We start from the raw sequence: 16314 nt of genomic DNA on the forward strand, positions 1-16314 counted from the left end.
ATCCAAAACTAGTATTTCAATGATACAATACACAAGAATGCATACATTGAAGATGCCATTTTGTATATATGTCTTGTATGTTAATATCATTTATAAATCTTAGTTCATGCCAATAGTTTTACTAAACTCAGGTCTTAGTAAATAGATAAGTATATCATCTGAAATTAATAATCCTTTTCTGCTGCCTCCCACTACTGTATCATGTGTTAGTGTTTTATGTCCCAAAGTGTATGGCATTACATGTGATAGTTCAGTAAGACCTGTGACTCGTACCATTATACTTGTGTTCTTGATGTAAAAGCAGATGAGTCTTTCTATGGCCACTCTAATGTCAAGCCATTCTTATATTTATTACATGTGACTTGTCATGGGGCAGGTTCCTACCGCATTCTGCTGCCAGCACTACATCAACTGTTACTAAGATGTCTAAAGCTTTACTCATAGTTGATATCGGCCTATGGAATAAATCTTTACAAATAAGTGGAATCTAGTTATGATGAAACTGTAAAACACCACCAGTCTAAAATTAAATGACAAGATGCCATATCCAAACTAAACACAGACCTGGATTATTTCATGAACACAGCTAACTGGCGTTTTAGCAGAGCATGGTAATTCAATGCACTATCACTGTTTCTTGCCCAACCTGTTTCAAAGTCCCCACTCTGCCATAAGCAGAAGATTGTGACAAATACTTAACCTCTCTGTGTGTACCTTCTCCTCATCTTTATAATTAAACTCACAGAAGTGCCTACCTCATAGATTTGGGAAGAATGAAGAACTATCCAGGTGTACTGCCTTCCCAGGAATGATTTCACATTATAAGTGCTTTTTCAGGGTTGTACATTCAACCTCTGGAAACCTCTTAGCAAAGGAAAAATATTAAGTAAATGTGCCAAGCGTCATCAACTAATTGCCCTATGGAACTAAAGGGTGGGTTTGGAAGCATTTAACTGCTTTTCCAAATAGTTTTTTTTTTTTTTCCTTTTTTCATGTTAAGGAGATGCAATAATCAACCACCCTGAACCAGACCAAGCCTCACCACAAGAGCTATGCCTATGACCTTTGCCTTACTTTTATGCTAAGATCCCTCCAGGAGGAGCTTAGGCCTTATTATCATAACCAGCAGTGTATGTGGAAGCGTATTTTCCAACTGGTGAGTCCACAAGCAAATATCCAACTCTCCCTTTTGAATATTCCCTCCCTATCCGAAACATAAGGTCCCTCCTTTCCTTTGTTCATGGACCCATGACTTTGGAAATGATTCCTCATGGTGTCCTATTTGCTGCAAATATACCTTACTTTGTGAGACAACTACTTCTAGTGGAGAGTCTGATTTAACTCTCTAGGAGGTGACCCAACTTTGCTTTCCATAACATAAGTGGGAAGTAAAGTAGGTGGAGATTATTGGATTTCAGCTGGCAAGATCCATGTAGCCAATGCCTTTTATTCCCATTCAGGAAACTCTAGCTCAGAAGACAAATATCACTGACTGGGCACTGACAGGATGGCCAACAGGGATTTGGCAATAGGAGTGATCTTCTTAACACAGACCGTGGTGGGGATCCTGGGCAATGTCTCTCTTCTTTGCCATTATATCATCCTTTACTTCACTCAGTCCAGGTTAAGGTGCACAGATTTGATTCTTAAGCACCTGATTGTAGCCAACTTCCTAGCCCTCTTCTGTAAAGGAGTCCCTCAGACAATGGCAGCATTTGGGTGGAAAAACTTCCTCAGTGATTTTGGATGCAAACTTTGTTTCTTTCTTCACAGGGTGGGGAGGGGAGTGTCCATTGGTAGCATCTGTGTCTTGAGTGTCTTCCAGGTGATCACGATCAGTCACAGGAACTCCAGGTGGGCAGAACTTAAAGTAAAAGCTCCCAACTACATTGTCCCCTCTATTTCCCTGTTTTGGATCCTGCAAGTGCTGGTAAATGTCATTTTTCCTATCTTTGTAACTGGCAAACTGAGCAACAAAAACATGACAAACCACAAAGATTTCCTATACTGTTCTTCTGTTGTTCATGACAAAACCAGTGACTCATTATATGCAGCATTGCTATCAGTCCCTGATGTTTTCTGTTTGGGGCTCATGCTTTGGGCCAGCAGCACCATGGTTTTTGTCCTGTACAGGCACAAGCAGAGGGTCCAACACCTTCGTAGGGCCAACATCTCCCGCAGATCCTCCCCTGAGTCCAGAGCTACCAAAACCATCCTTCTCCTGATGAGCACCTTTGCCTTTTTTTATGCAGTTGCCTGCATCTTTCAAGTTCCTTTGTCTGTTTTAAATAATCCTGACTGGCTCCTGGTGAACCTCACTGCAATCATGGCTGTGTGTTTCCCAACAGTCAGCCCCTTTCTGCTCATGCATGGTGACTCCAGTGTATCCAGACCCTGCTTTGCCTGGATAAGGAATATAAAATCTCCTAATCTTATGAGAAATAGATAAATTACATGTATTTCCACAATGTGCATTGCCACTCATTAATTCCCCTTCAGAGTGCTAAATAAAATCTCAAGAGAATGGTAAACAGAACATGCTGATTGTCTTCTTTAAAATAAACAATGAATTGTAATAGTATTATAAGTAAATATAATTATTACGTAAATACATATGTGATTGAAGTTTTACTATTGCTTTCAGTGGAAGAGTTCAGAATTTATGCAATAATAAGCACCAGATCTTGAAACTATCCGGATATTATGGAGAAGTCTATGAGTGTGTAACTTTCAATCTGTTTCAATAAATTTCCCAGAAATAAACTAGGCATAGAATTTTAGGAAAATGTCCATGAAAATGGTTCAGCCTGTGGCAGATCTTTACTGAAACTGGAGAGAAGGAATCTTCTTAAGGAATACGGAATAGCCTAAGGTAGAGCTGGAGGGCAAAGTCTTTCGGGGATTAGAGCCTTTGAGTGCCTGTTAAGAGTTTTATACATACCATCCTTAGAGACCATAGTCATTTATTTGGAATATAATATTATGCATGGAGATTAGCATGCCCAAGTCATTTCCTTGCAGAAATGGCAAGATTAAAGTAGAATGGGGTAAAGGAGAACACAAAATATAAATATGCTTCAGTTGATGTCGAAGAACCATCAAGTGATTGCTGACAATTAGAAAGACATGTATCGTGATGTGTAGAAGGCTGATTTGCCTAGATTATGTTAAGACTACTTTGGCATGTTGGCAAGAAAGGGGTCTGGAGATTCATGCTCACGTCTCTACAGAAATGAAATTAGTTTATGGTAAAAAGTTTGATTCAGTTTGGAGCACTGTAGGGAGAGCCATTTGAAAGCAAAAGAAATGAATCTATTGTGTTTATGTAGAGTTTGTGGCTTTTGCATTTCCAAAGAGCTAACTGTATATTTCCTCCATTTTAGGAATGAGGGGACTGGAATTGGCCACCCCAAGATATGTCTCTTTGGCATGATGATTATTTGAGGCTAGTTACTTTGCAGACAGGAAATCAGCTGAAGAGTAGAATTTACTTACCCTTTGTTAGGAGACATTTACATTGTAAAAGAACTCTCCATCTGTAAAGATATCCCCCTCTATGTACCAGGAAGAAGGGGAGATGACCTTGTCTCTATAAACTCTTAATCAATGCCAAAGGCAAGTACTTAAATCTGCATTTTATTGTGCTTATCTGGTAACCTCCTGTAACTGACTTCCCTCCCCCTCCCAATGTTGGCATTTCTTTAAGGATTAAGCATCTTTCCTTAGGCTAGGAACTGATTGCTACGCTCACCTGTGACCACCCATCTCGAGACAATAGACTTGCCTCCTGCTATGCCCTCCACCCTCCGGGATAGCAGACCACTACCTGCTGTGTCCATCAAGCGCTGTGCCACCAGGGCAATCTTGTGACTATTGTGGGAGGGACATTTCAATCATATATTAAATATCCTGTTTGGGGGTATATAACCATTCTGTGCACCCCACTTCTTCGGTGCCCTTTCTCCCTTCAGGAAGAAAGGCCCCGGGCTATGATCCTAATAAAGCTTTGTTTAATTTTCTCTTGCTATTCTGTCTCATGTGAATTTAATTCGTTCTCAGGCTGATGAACAGTGACTCCAGTGTATCCAGACTCTGCTTTGCCTGGATAAGGAATATAAGGTCCCCTAATCTTATGAGAAATATATAAATTGTACATGTTTCCACAATGTACAGTTGCCAATTCATTCCTTCCCCCTCAAAGTCTTAAATTAAATTGTGAACCACAAGAGAATGGTAAGCAAAACATGCTGAGTGTCTTCTTCAAAGTAAGCAATAAATCATGATAATATTGTGATGAAATATAATTGTTATGTAAATACCAATGTGATTGAAGTTTTCCTAATGCTTGTAGTAGAGAAGATCAGAATTTACGCAATAGTAAGCACCAGGTCTTGAAACTATCTGGATGTTATGGAGAAATCTTCGAGGGTGTAGCTTTCAAGCTATCACAAGAAATTTCACAGAAATGAACTAGGCATAGAATTTTAGGAATATCTACATGAAAATTGTCAGCATGTGGCAGATCATTACTGAAACTGAGGAAAAGTAATGTTCTTAGGGAATAAATAATAGCCTGGGGTAAAGTTGGAGGGTAAAGTCCTTCTCAGTGATTAGAGTCTTTGGTTGCCATGTAACAGTTTTTATATAACATCCTTAGAGAGACAGTAGTCATTTGTTTCAAGTATAATATTATGAGGGGAGATTACCATGTGGAAATCATTTTCATGCAGAAATGGCCAGATTAAAGTCGATTGGGGTGAAAGAGAGCAAAAAACAAATATGCTTCAACTGATATTTAAAAATGATCAAGTGATTGTGGACAATTGAAAAAAAACTGGATTGGGATGTATAGAAGGCTGATTTTCCTGTTATGTTAAGATGACTTGGGTATGTTGGCAAGAAAGGGGATTGGAGGTGCATGCTAATGTCTCTGCAGTAATGAAATTAGTTTATATGTTGGAAGTTTCATTAAATTTGGAGCACTGTAGGGAAAGCCATTTGAAAGGGAAAAATATGAATCTATTCTATTTATGTAGAGTTTGTAGCTTTTGGGTTTCTAAATATCAAAGTGTATATTTCCTCAATTGTTGGAGTGGTGTTAATGCAGCTTGCTCTGTATTTACCTTATGAAGCTGATGCAAAGTATTGAGATCAGCAATTTGAAAATCAAAAGAATTATTTTGACAATGGATTTATATGTTCAATCTCGTGCAATAAATAAAGAGTGGACAGATTTTTGGGACCCCTGTCCCTGGTCTAACAGGCATATCTAGCAAGCAAACTGTACAGCCTTTAAAGCAGTAAAAAGAAAAAAAAAAATCCATGCTGTACTGTGAAGAAGCCACGCAGGCCTTCTTCAGCCTTGCCAACTGACCTTGCAACAAAGTTAGATCAGCAAACCATTCAGACTTTATTTCTTTTATTGAGGGTAGTAAATTATATATTTTTCCATTAAACTAACAAATTTCAGTTTGTTCTGAGAATATGATATTATTCTTTGTTTCCATTTGCTCTCACCTCTCATTGCTCACCCAGATGAACATTCTCACTCCCTCGGATCTGTCTTTTTCATTAAGTGTCTGGGTAAACCTGTGTCTCAACGTGCCTACTACAGCGTTTAACAACTCCACAGCACCACGCAACTAAGGTCAGTCTTGGTATCAAAAATTTTCAATACATCTTTTTATACAATCAGTTATTCCCATATTTTAAATGGAAAGGTGCACCTTGTAGAGGGAAAATTCTCCATATGCCTCTCAAATATATACTTTTTTATATCTTGTATCAACTTATGTTCCGGACTACCTTGCACAGATTTTTCTGAGGTTTAAAACATTATTTTATTGATTATCTAGATGTAACAACATGGTGGAGAAAATAATATTGTAGATTAAACTTAAAAGTGTATTGTGTCTGCACCTCTTACATTGTGAATATCAAAAGAAACTGATGAAATATTCTTCCGAAAAACAAAAGCCATTATCCAATTCATCAGAAAAATTGCTAACATCATTGATGAATGAGAGACATTCTGGCATATGTCTTTATTGTTTCACTTACGTCCTACTCATTAAAATAAATGACAATATTAACCAACATTCATGTCAGAACTATACTCATTCATCAATGGCAAACATTATTGGCTGCAGTTGTAAGACTGCGCACAGGTCAATGAAATCATTCTGTGAAAATCAGTTGCCTACATGGAATTTAAAATAAAGAGTGTTTTATATTTTATTATTATTTGTAAATTGTGTGACTCACATCTTTTATATCCATAAAGTTTAAGAAACTTATGTAAAATATTTGCATACATCGTTTTTTTGTACTTGTTGGAGTGCCAGTCATTAATCATTTACCAGTAAACCACTGGGTAGTTTGGTCACTAATCATTGCCTCATTTAGCAATGATGACTCCCAAAAGCCTTCCTTTAGAAATGGACCTGGGAGCATGAAAAACTCAAACATACTTTGCTTCCTTTTTTTAAAAAAAATTAATTTTATTGAAGTCATATTGGCTTATAACATTGTGCGAATTTCAGATGTACATTTTTATGTATCGTTTCTATATATCAGTAGAGACTGCATCGTGTTCACCACCAATAGTCTAATTTTTATCCCTCACCATACATATGTGCCCCTTTATCCCTTTGTCCTTCCACTCACCCCCTTCTCCTCTGGTAACCACTAATCTGTTCTACTTACCCATGTGTTTGTTTATCTTCCACATATGAATGAATTCATATGGTGTTTGTCTTTCTCTGTCTGGCTTATTTCAATTAACATAATACCATCAAGGTCCATCCATGTTGTCACAAATTGTATGATTTTGTCCATTTTATGCTGAGTAGTATTCCATTGTATATATATAGCACATCTTCTTTATCCATTCATCTGTAGATGGGTGCTTGGGTTGCTTCCACATCTTGGCTATTGTGAATAATGCTGTGATGAACATAGGGATGTGTTAATCTCTTTGAATTGTTGATTTCATGTTCTTTGGATAAATACTCAGTAGTGGGATAGCAGGAACATATAGTATTCTTATTTTTAATTTTTTGAGATATCTGCATACTATTTTCCATATTGGCTGCATCTGTTTGCATTCCCACCAGCAATATATGAGGGTTCCCATTTCTCCACATCCTCTCCAACATTTGTTATTCTTGTCTTGTTAACTATAGCCATTCTGATGGGTAAAAGGTGATATTCATTGTAGTTTTGATTGGCATTTCCCTCATAATCAGTGATGTTGAACATCCTTTCCTATGCCTGTTGGCTATCTGTATATCTTCTTTGGAAAAATATCTGTTCAGATCCTCTGCCTATTTTTTGGTCAGGTTGTTTGTTTCATTGTTGTTCAGTTGTATGCATTCTTTAGATATTTTGGAAATTAACCCCTTGTCAGATATATGATTTGCAAATATTTTCTCCTCATTGCTGGGTTGTCTTTTCATTTTGTTCATGGTTTCCTTTCCTGTGCAGAAGCTTTTTAGTCTGATGTAGTCCAATTTGTTTATTTTTTATTTTGTTTCTCTTCCCTGAGTCAACATGATATTCAAAAAGACACTGCTAAGACTGATGTCAAAGAGTGTACCACGTATATTTTCTCCTAAGAGTTTTAGGGTTTCAGGTCTTACATTCAAGTCTTTAATCCACTTTGAGTTAATTTTTGTGTAAGGTCTACTTTCTTTCTTTTGCACATGGCTGCCCAGTTCTCCCAACGCCATTTATTGAACAGACTTTCCTTTATCCATTGTATGTTCTTGGCTCATTTGTTGAAGATCAGCTGTCTGTATATGTGTGGCATTTTTTCTGGGATTTTAATTCTGTTCCATTGATCTGGGTGTGTGTTTTTTTGCCACTCCTGTGTTATTTTGATTACTATAGTTTTGTAGTATATTTTAAAGTCAGGGATTGTGACACTTCTAGTTTTGTTCTTTCTTTTCAGGATTACTTTGGCTGGTTGGAGTCTCCTGTTGTTCCATATAAATTTTAGGATCCTTTATTCTATTTCTGTGAAGACTGTTATGGAAATTCTTATTGGGATTGAATTGAATCTGTAGGTTGCTTTAGGTAATATGGACATTTCATCTGTTTGTTAATTTAACCCATGATCATGGAATATTTTTCCATTTCTTTTTATTCTTTGATTTCTTTCACTAATGTCTTATAGTTTTATGTGTGTGGGCCTTTCACCTCTTTGGTTAAATTTATTCCTAGATATTTTATTATATTTGTTGCGATTGTAAATAGGATTGTATACTTGACTTCTCTTTCTGCTAGTTCACTACTAGTATACAGAAATGCAACTGATTTTTGTATGTTGATTTGTACCCTGCCACTTTGCTGAAGTTGTTATTTTTAATACTTTTCTGGTGGATTGTTTAAAGTTTTCTATAGACAGAATCATGTCATCCAAAACCAGTGAGAGTTTTACTTCTTCCTTTCCAATCCGGATCCCTTTTGTTTCTTTTTCTTGCTTAATTGCTCTGGCTAATATCCAGTACTATGTTGAATAAGAGTGGTGAAAGTGGGCATCCTTGTCTTGTTCTTGTTCTCAGAGGAAGGGCTTTCAGTGTTTCACCATTAAATATGATGTTGACTATAGATTGGTCATATATGGCCTTTTTATCTTGAGGTAGTTTCCTTCTCTACTTATTTTATTGAGAATTTTTATTATATAAGGATATTGTATCTTGTCAAATTCTTTCTCTGCATGTATTGAGATGATCATGCGATTTTAATTCCTCATTTTGCTAATGTGGTGTACCACATTGATTGATTTACAGATATTGAACCATGCCTGCATCACTGGAATAAATCCCACTTGATCATAGTTTATGATCCTTTTAATGTGTTGTTGTATTTGATTTGCTAAGATTTTTGCATCTATGTTCATCAGTGATATTGGCCTGTAATTTTCCTTCTTTGTGTTGTCCTTGCCTGGTTTTGGTATTAGGGTAATGTTGGCCTCATAGAATGAGTTGGGACATGTTCTGTCTACTTCAGTATTTTGTAATAGTTTAAGATAGTTAGGTATTAAATCTTTTTTGAATGTTTGGGAGAATTCACCGGAGAAGCCATCTGTTCTGGACTTTTGTTTTTTGGGGGGGGGGGGGGGCTTTTGATTACCGTTTCAATCTCTTTGCTTGCAGTTGGTCTATTCTGATTCTCTTAATTTTCTTGATTTAGTTTTGGAAAGTGGTATGATTCTAAGAATTTATCCATTTCTTCTAGGTTATCCAATTTGTTGGCATATAGCTTTTTGTAGTATTCTCTTATAATCCTGTGTATTTCTGTGGTATCCATGGTAATTTCTCCTCTGTCATTTCTAATTTTATTTATTTGAGTCTTCTCTCTTTATTTCTTAGTGATTCTGCCTAGGAGTTTGTCAACTTTGTGTATATTCTCAAAGAAATAGCTCTTAGTTTCATTGATCCTTTCTGCTTTTTATTAGTCTCTTATTTCATTTATTTCTGCTTTGATTTTTATTATTTTCCTCCTTCTATTGACTTTGAGCTTTGTTTGTTCTTCTTTTTCTTGTTCTTTTAGATGTTTTAGGTGTAGTTTAAGATTACTTATTTGAGATTTTTCGTTTGTTTGTTGAGGTAGGACTGTATTGCTATAAATTGCCCTCTTAGGACCGCTTTTGCTGTATCCCATAAGAGTTGGTATGCTCTGTTTTGATTTTCATTTGTCTCCAGGTATTTTTTGATTTCTCGTTTGATTTCTTCATTGATCCAGTGGTTGTTCAGTAGCATGTTGTTTAGTCTTCACATATGTGTGCCTTTCCCAGGTTTTTTCTTGTAGTTGACTTCCAGTTTCATAGCATTGTGATCAGAAAAGATGCTTGATATGATTTCAATCTTCCTAAATTTATTGAGTCTTGCCTTGTTTTCCAACATATGGTCTATCTTTAGAATGCTCTGTGTGCATTTGAGAAGAATATGTATTTTTCTGCTTTTGGATGAAATGTTTTATATTATCTGTTAAATCCATTCGGTCTAGTGTTTCATTTAAGGCCACTATTTCCTTGTTGAATTTCTGTGTGGATGATCTATCCCTTGACATAAATGGGGTGTTGAGGTCCTCTACTATTATTGTGTTGTTGTCAATTTCTCCTTGTAGGTCTCTTAATAGTTGCTTTATATACTTTGATGCTCCCATCTTAGGTGCATATATATTAAGTGTTATGTCTTCTTGGTGGAATGTCCATTTTATCATTATATAATGCCTATCTTTGTCTCTCATTATCTTTTTTATTTTTAAGTCTGCTTTCTCTGGTAAAATTATGGTTACACATGATTCCTTTCGCTTGGGGTATCATCCTCCATCCCTTCACTCTGAGCCTATGTTTGTTTTTAGAGCTGAGATGTATTTCATAAAGCCAGCATATTGTTGGGTTCTGTTTTTTAATCCCTCCAGCCACTCTGTGTCTTTTTATTGGTGAATTCAGTCTATTTATATTTAGAGTGATTACTGATATTTCTGCGCATAATACTGCCATTTTATCTTTTGTTTTCTGATTGTTCTATATTTCCATTGTTTCTTTTCCCTTGTATTTCTGATTGCCGTTTCAGTTTGGTGGTTTTCTGTGATAGTTTTATCAATTTTCTCTTTATTTGTGATTTGTGACTCTGCTCCAATTTTTTGTTTTGTGATTATTGTGAGGTGTGCATAAAAGATCTCATAGATGAGACAGTCCATTTTCTGATAGCCTCTTATCTCCATTAGCCTATGCAGGTTCCATCCTTTTCCCGTTCCCCTTTCATATTTTTGTTGTCACAAATTATTCTTTTTTGTGTTGTGACTTTGTGACTAAATTGAAATGTGTACAGTTATTTTTGATGCTTTTTTCCCCTTTATATTTTATGTTATAATTAGTGTTTGCTAACCTATTCTGATAGTGAGCTGCAATTTTCTGATTTTGTCTGTCTATTTATCTCCTTGCTCAAAGCTTTGTAAACCTTTGTCTTTTTGTTTCAGGTAGGAGGGCTCCCTTCATCATCTCTTGCAAGGCAGGTCTAGTGGTGATAACTCTCTCAGCTTTTGTTTATCTTGGAAAGATTTTATTTCTCCATCATATCTGAAGGATAATTTCGTTAGATAGAGTATTCTTGGCTGATAGATTTTGTCTTTCAGTATTTTGAATATTTCATTCCATTCGCTCCTCATCTGTAAGATTTCTGCTGAGAAATCTACTGAAAGTCTGATGGGAGTTCCTTTTTAGGTTATTTTCCTCTCCCTTGCTGCCCTTCACTTTTTTTTCTTTTGTCATTGACTTTTGACAATTTTAATATTATATGCCTTGGAAAAGGTCCTTTTGCATTGATGTAATTAGCAGTTCTATTGAATTTGTGTGCTTGTATGTCCAGTTCCCTCCCCAGTTTTGGGAAGTTCTCAGGTATTATTTCTTTGAACAAGCTCTCTGCTCCTTTGTCCTTCTCTTATCTCTCTTGGATATCTATGATCTTTATGTTACTTTTCCTAATTGAGTTGGATATTTATCAAAGAATTTCTTCATTTTTTAAAAATCTTAGTTTTCCCTCTTTCTCCACCTCAAGTGTTTCTAGGTTTCCATCTTTAAGTCACTAATTCTCTCCTCCATAAGGGCTACTCTATTTTTTAGGCTTTTTACATTATTTTTTAACTCATTAATTGTGTTCTTCATATCCAGAATTTCAGTTTGGTTATTTTTGAGCTTCAGTCTGTTTAGTGAATATTCCTTCTGTTCATTAATTTTATTCCTGAGACTATTGAACTGTCTTTCTGTGTTTTCTTGTAGTTCATTTATTTTTTTTTTTATGATAACTATTTTGAATTCTCTGTCAGTTAGGTTGTAGTCTTCTCTGTTTATCATGGTGTTTGAGGAATTGATCCTCTTCCAGCACATTTGTGGCAGTAATCACATTTTCTTATTTGGGTACAGCTTTGGTTACTTTGGTCCTGGTCACCTAGGTCTCAGGTTCCTCCAGTGGTTCTCCTTGGGTTTGGATGCTGACATCCCATGCAGCGCCTTTGCTGCTGTTCCTGAGTTGTCTTGGGGTTCTAGTTGCACTGCTGCCATGGGTGCTGGGTTCACAGGTGTCACTGTCACTGGTGGGGTCTGGGGACCTGGGAATGTGTATACAGCCCCTGCTGCTGGTGGAGCTCATGTCTTGGTTGCCACCACTTGGGACTGGGTCACCAGTTCTACTGTGATCTTGTTGTTTCTGGTTGCAGATTCCCCTTGCTACCAATAGGGAGGGCAGGGTCTGTTTGTTCTGTGCCTGCCCCATCTGCACTTACTTGTGCTGGTTGGCTGCTCTGCCTTCATTCAGGCTGGGCTGCAGCTACTTAGCAGAGTGCCTTCATATGGGCTGGCCTGCTATGCTCAGCTCAGTGGGAAGTATTCACGTGAGCAGGGCTGCCATGGCATGGTGGGTGCTTCCATAGGGCAGGCTACTCCTGCTTCACAAGCATTCGTGCATGTGCCTGTCTTCCCCTACCTCCACTCACAGTCACATTGGCCACTGTTTGAGGATCTGGGACCTGGATCACTGCCTCCAGAGAGGGGTAAGGGGCCACGTTCCTCATTTCACTGCTTCTTGGGAGTCCAGTCCACCCACCTTCAGATGTATAGTTGCATGGATCTCTCAGGCATTCTGTTGTGCTGTGTAGGGAGTCCTTTTTTGGTTTATGGATGTCCATTTAGTTGTAACTTAGAGGGAAAACACAAAAGGAACAACTCACTCCACCATGATGATGATGTCACTCTCAGACTTTTATATGTCACCCACAACCTCCCTCCTATCACCTTTTTGACATCCATCCCATTGTGACCACTATTCCAGGGACTCCAATCTGACCGTCCTCAACTTCCATCACCCAAGCAAGCCACATCCTCTAAGACCCTCTTTTTCTTGCCCTATGTCCACTCCATTTCAAATATCTCAGCCCTTTTCCTGGGTCCTCTATGCGCCACACCATCACATGACCCAGCCTCAATTCTCAGGTGTCCTCAACTCCTCCATGAATCCAATTCACACCCTGCACCCTTTACACCCAACCCTATAGTCCCTGTCTCCTGGAATCCTTAGCTCACTCATGTCCACTACCTTCCCCAGCTCCCTCATATCTGGCACCTATTTTGCCTCCCACTTTGTACTCATTATCTCCTCCAGGTTCTGTCTCCTCTTGCCACACCCTCGATCTGCCTTGGACCACACTATACTTCCAAGATCAGCCTACCCCACACATATGCCCCTTCTTCGTCTATCACCATTTTTTTAACCCCTCAAAGACATTGTCTCCTGTAAATTTCACCAACCACAGACCATTAGTATTTTTTCCCAATAAACACCCATCCCCATTATCCCTTTCATTCCCATGAAAACTGTACCCCTCTTTCCCCAGAATCCAATATGCCCATACCCTTAACTTCCCTGCACATGTTGTCCTCTTGTGCCCTAAAAACTGATAATGTACTCTATGACATTTAATACTCTTTTGTCTTTTATCCTTCTGCTGTTTTCTTCTCCTGCCCTCTCTAGCCGCCCCACCCCCACCCCAGGATCTCTGTGTCACCATCTTATCCATATGCCCCCCTTTCCCTGTGCCTTCTCCTGCTGACTTTGCTCTGTCACACACCCATGCATGGTCACTCCCCCAAACACCCAAACTTTCCCACCAAATGTATCAACTTACAGTGGCAATGCTTACATCACTTTTTAAATGCTGCATATTATAAATATTGCTTTTGTAGGTTGCTGTAGGGTTAGAAGGATTATACAGGGTGAAAACGGAAGGCACCCCTTTTTAGGCATCCAGAGCTGTGGAGACATAACAATTCTTCTGTGTAAGAACACGTTATTGAGATTCACACATGCTTAGTGACTGTGTGATTGTATGAAAAGGTATAACTGTGAGTTTGTGTGAACGTTGTGCATCATGCGTGTTTAAGAATATGATTGTGAATTTGTGTATGGTATGTTCATGAATGTTTATGAATGTGCAACTAACATGGTGTCCGTATGTGACTGTATGTGCATAAGTATGTGAGTGTATATGAGTGTGTATTTCACTGTGTGTGCCTGCACATGTGTATTTGCATCCATGTGTAAATGGGTTTTTGTGTGTTAGTAGTTTGGATTGTCCACAGTTGTTGCTCTAAACACCAACCTAAAACTTGGGGGTGACTGGATAGTGAATCTGGATTAAATTGTGGATTTGGGTATAGGAAAACTTAATCAATTTGAACTCCAATTTTTTTTTTTTAATTGTCAAAGCAACAAGTGCTCCTTTTTTCAAATTCAGCCAAAATAAGTGTAGAGAAGTATGGTAACCATACAATGTTCTTAAAGTAAGTAAGTAGCATTGGCTTATCTGACAGTAATAAGAATGATAGAATTGGCCTGTTAAAGGATCTGATCCTGGTGCTTTTATGTGTGAAGGACTATTTCAGAACCTTTTCTCTTTTTTCACTGCATATTCTTCTGTGTCTACTTCCTATCACTAGAAGAGGTTAACAATGTTAAAGTATATTTTCCCACAATATTTCCATATAAATAGGGATTAAATTGTGCAAATGAGTCCAAATTAATTGACTATGATTTATGCAGTTGAGCTCAATGATTTTCAATGTAAATTATTTGCATCAAGTTGTTTCTTTTACTAGTACCTCATTCAAAATCATTCCTAGTTATTTTGTCTCATTCCATTTCTCTGCTAATAACTTAAATGATGGTTCAGTTCGCTGGAATGAATATTAGGCAAGAACTAGAGATTAGGCAGAAGAACTTCTCAGGAAAGTGAAGAATCCAGTGAGACACACAGACTTGCAGCCAGTCCCTCACATGTCAGACCTCAACATCTCCTGCTGCCTCCATGTGAGACCTTGTCTGCATTCAGAGATGATGGAAAAGAAAAATCCTCTAAAAAACACTCCAATAGTCTCCTAAGGAGCACTAACCAGAAACTTGTAATTGTTTTTGGTAATTAACAACTTGGAGAAATGTTTTCAGTAATGTTCTGAGCTCCCAAGCCTGCACTCCCACTGTTGCTACAGATGAAATAATTGCAATTCTGAGGAGAGGGGAGGTCAGAGTCACAAAATTATATATCAGGGTCTGGATGCCTCCCTCCCACATACATTCTGGCCATAGTGACCATCACGTTGAGCCCACTGTCCTAGCAGCAGGAAGGAGTTGGGTAAGTATGTGCTATTTCAGTCTGAGAGGCAGTCTGTAAGGGAAGGAGGCATAGCAGGATTCTGCACAAACTATCCGGTCAGCAAAAGATTCTCTGGGTTTGAACCTGGTCTCATGCCAAAGCACACAGGAAGGAGAAATAATTGCTGAGGAAAGGGCTGAGCTACTAAGGAATGTTGGGGTGTCTTGCACACTACACCAATCTTTGATGCCTCCTAATGCAATGTTATGTCATCTTCACTGACAATGATTGTTGGTATTTAATGCAAGTAATAATGAAATGTGACTTTTAAGATGCTTAAGGATGTAGTTCTGAAATCAATCTGCTGTTATGACTACTTCACAGGAATCATAGACTAAATTTTCAGGATTACTAGAGGTGTGCTTATAATGAAGAGTACAATAAATCTACAGGAATCACCTGATCCTGCACAGAAAATATATCTGAATGGCAATTGCTTGAATAAAAATATTTTCTTTAACTCTGAGTGTATGATGCAATTAATAGAGATAGTATTTGTATCTCTTGAAAACATTGTAGTCTATTGATTATACTGAGGCTATTTTCCCTCTTAAATTTAGGGAAGGAACATTAAAGGAATAGTCAACATAATAATTACATGTTTTACACAGCAACTGTCTGGCTCGTATTGTCTTGTGTTCACCTGATTAAGAAATATTCTCATCAGTTGTAACGAATGTACCACTGTGGATTTTGTACACACTGTGAATATGTGTGAGGAGGCAGGGAATATATGTGAAATCTCTGTAACTTCTGCTCAATTTTGCTGTGAATCTAAAACTGACTTAAAAGATAAAGTCTATTAAACATATATATATGTTCTCCTAACAATCCTAAAATCTACTACATCAATTTATAAAATGCACAAGATTTCATGCCTTGCAAATACTATTTTGTGTATATTGCATATTTTAATATCATTCACAAATGTTGCATCATTGTGAATAATTTTACTTAACTCAGGTATTAATAAACAAATACATATATTATCTGAAATTAATAATAATATACTTTCAACCCTACACTACTTTATCATGTATTGGTGTGTTATGTCCAAAATTTAAGGCATGATATGATTATTCAACAATTCCTGTGACTCTT

At 37.5% G+C, this 16314-nt stretch overlaps 1 protein-coding gene across 1 annotated transcript; it reads left to right on the top strand.

Annotated features, from left to right (window-relative positions):
• Positions 1–1462: 1462 nt before the first annotated feature.
• On the top strand, positions 1463–2449 carry LOC124251541 (vomeronasal type-1 receptor 4-like). Its single transcript, XM_046684417.1, has one exon. The coding sequence runs from the start codon at positions 1508–1510 to the stop codon at positions 2447–2449; it is 942 nt and encodes a 313-aa protein (XP_046540373.1). The 5' UTR covers positions 1463–1507.
• Positions 2450–16314: the final 13865 nt, after the last annotated feature.

This window comes from Equus quagga, chromosome 13 (assembly GCF_021613505.1).
Source record: "Equus quagga isolate Etosha38 chromosome 13, UCLA_HA_Equagga_1.0, whole genome shotgun sequence".
NCBI classification, from domain to species: Eukaryota; Metazoa; Chordata; class Mammalia; order Perissodactyla; family Equidae; genus Equus; species Equus quagga.

Excerpts from the sequence above, each read along its gene's own strand:
- LOC124251541 (XM_046684417.1), top strand. The coding sequence starts at position 1,508 with ATGGCCAACAGGGATTTGGCAATAGGAGTGATCTTCTTAACACAGACC.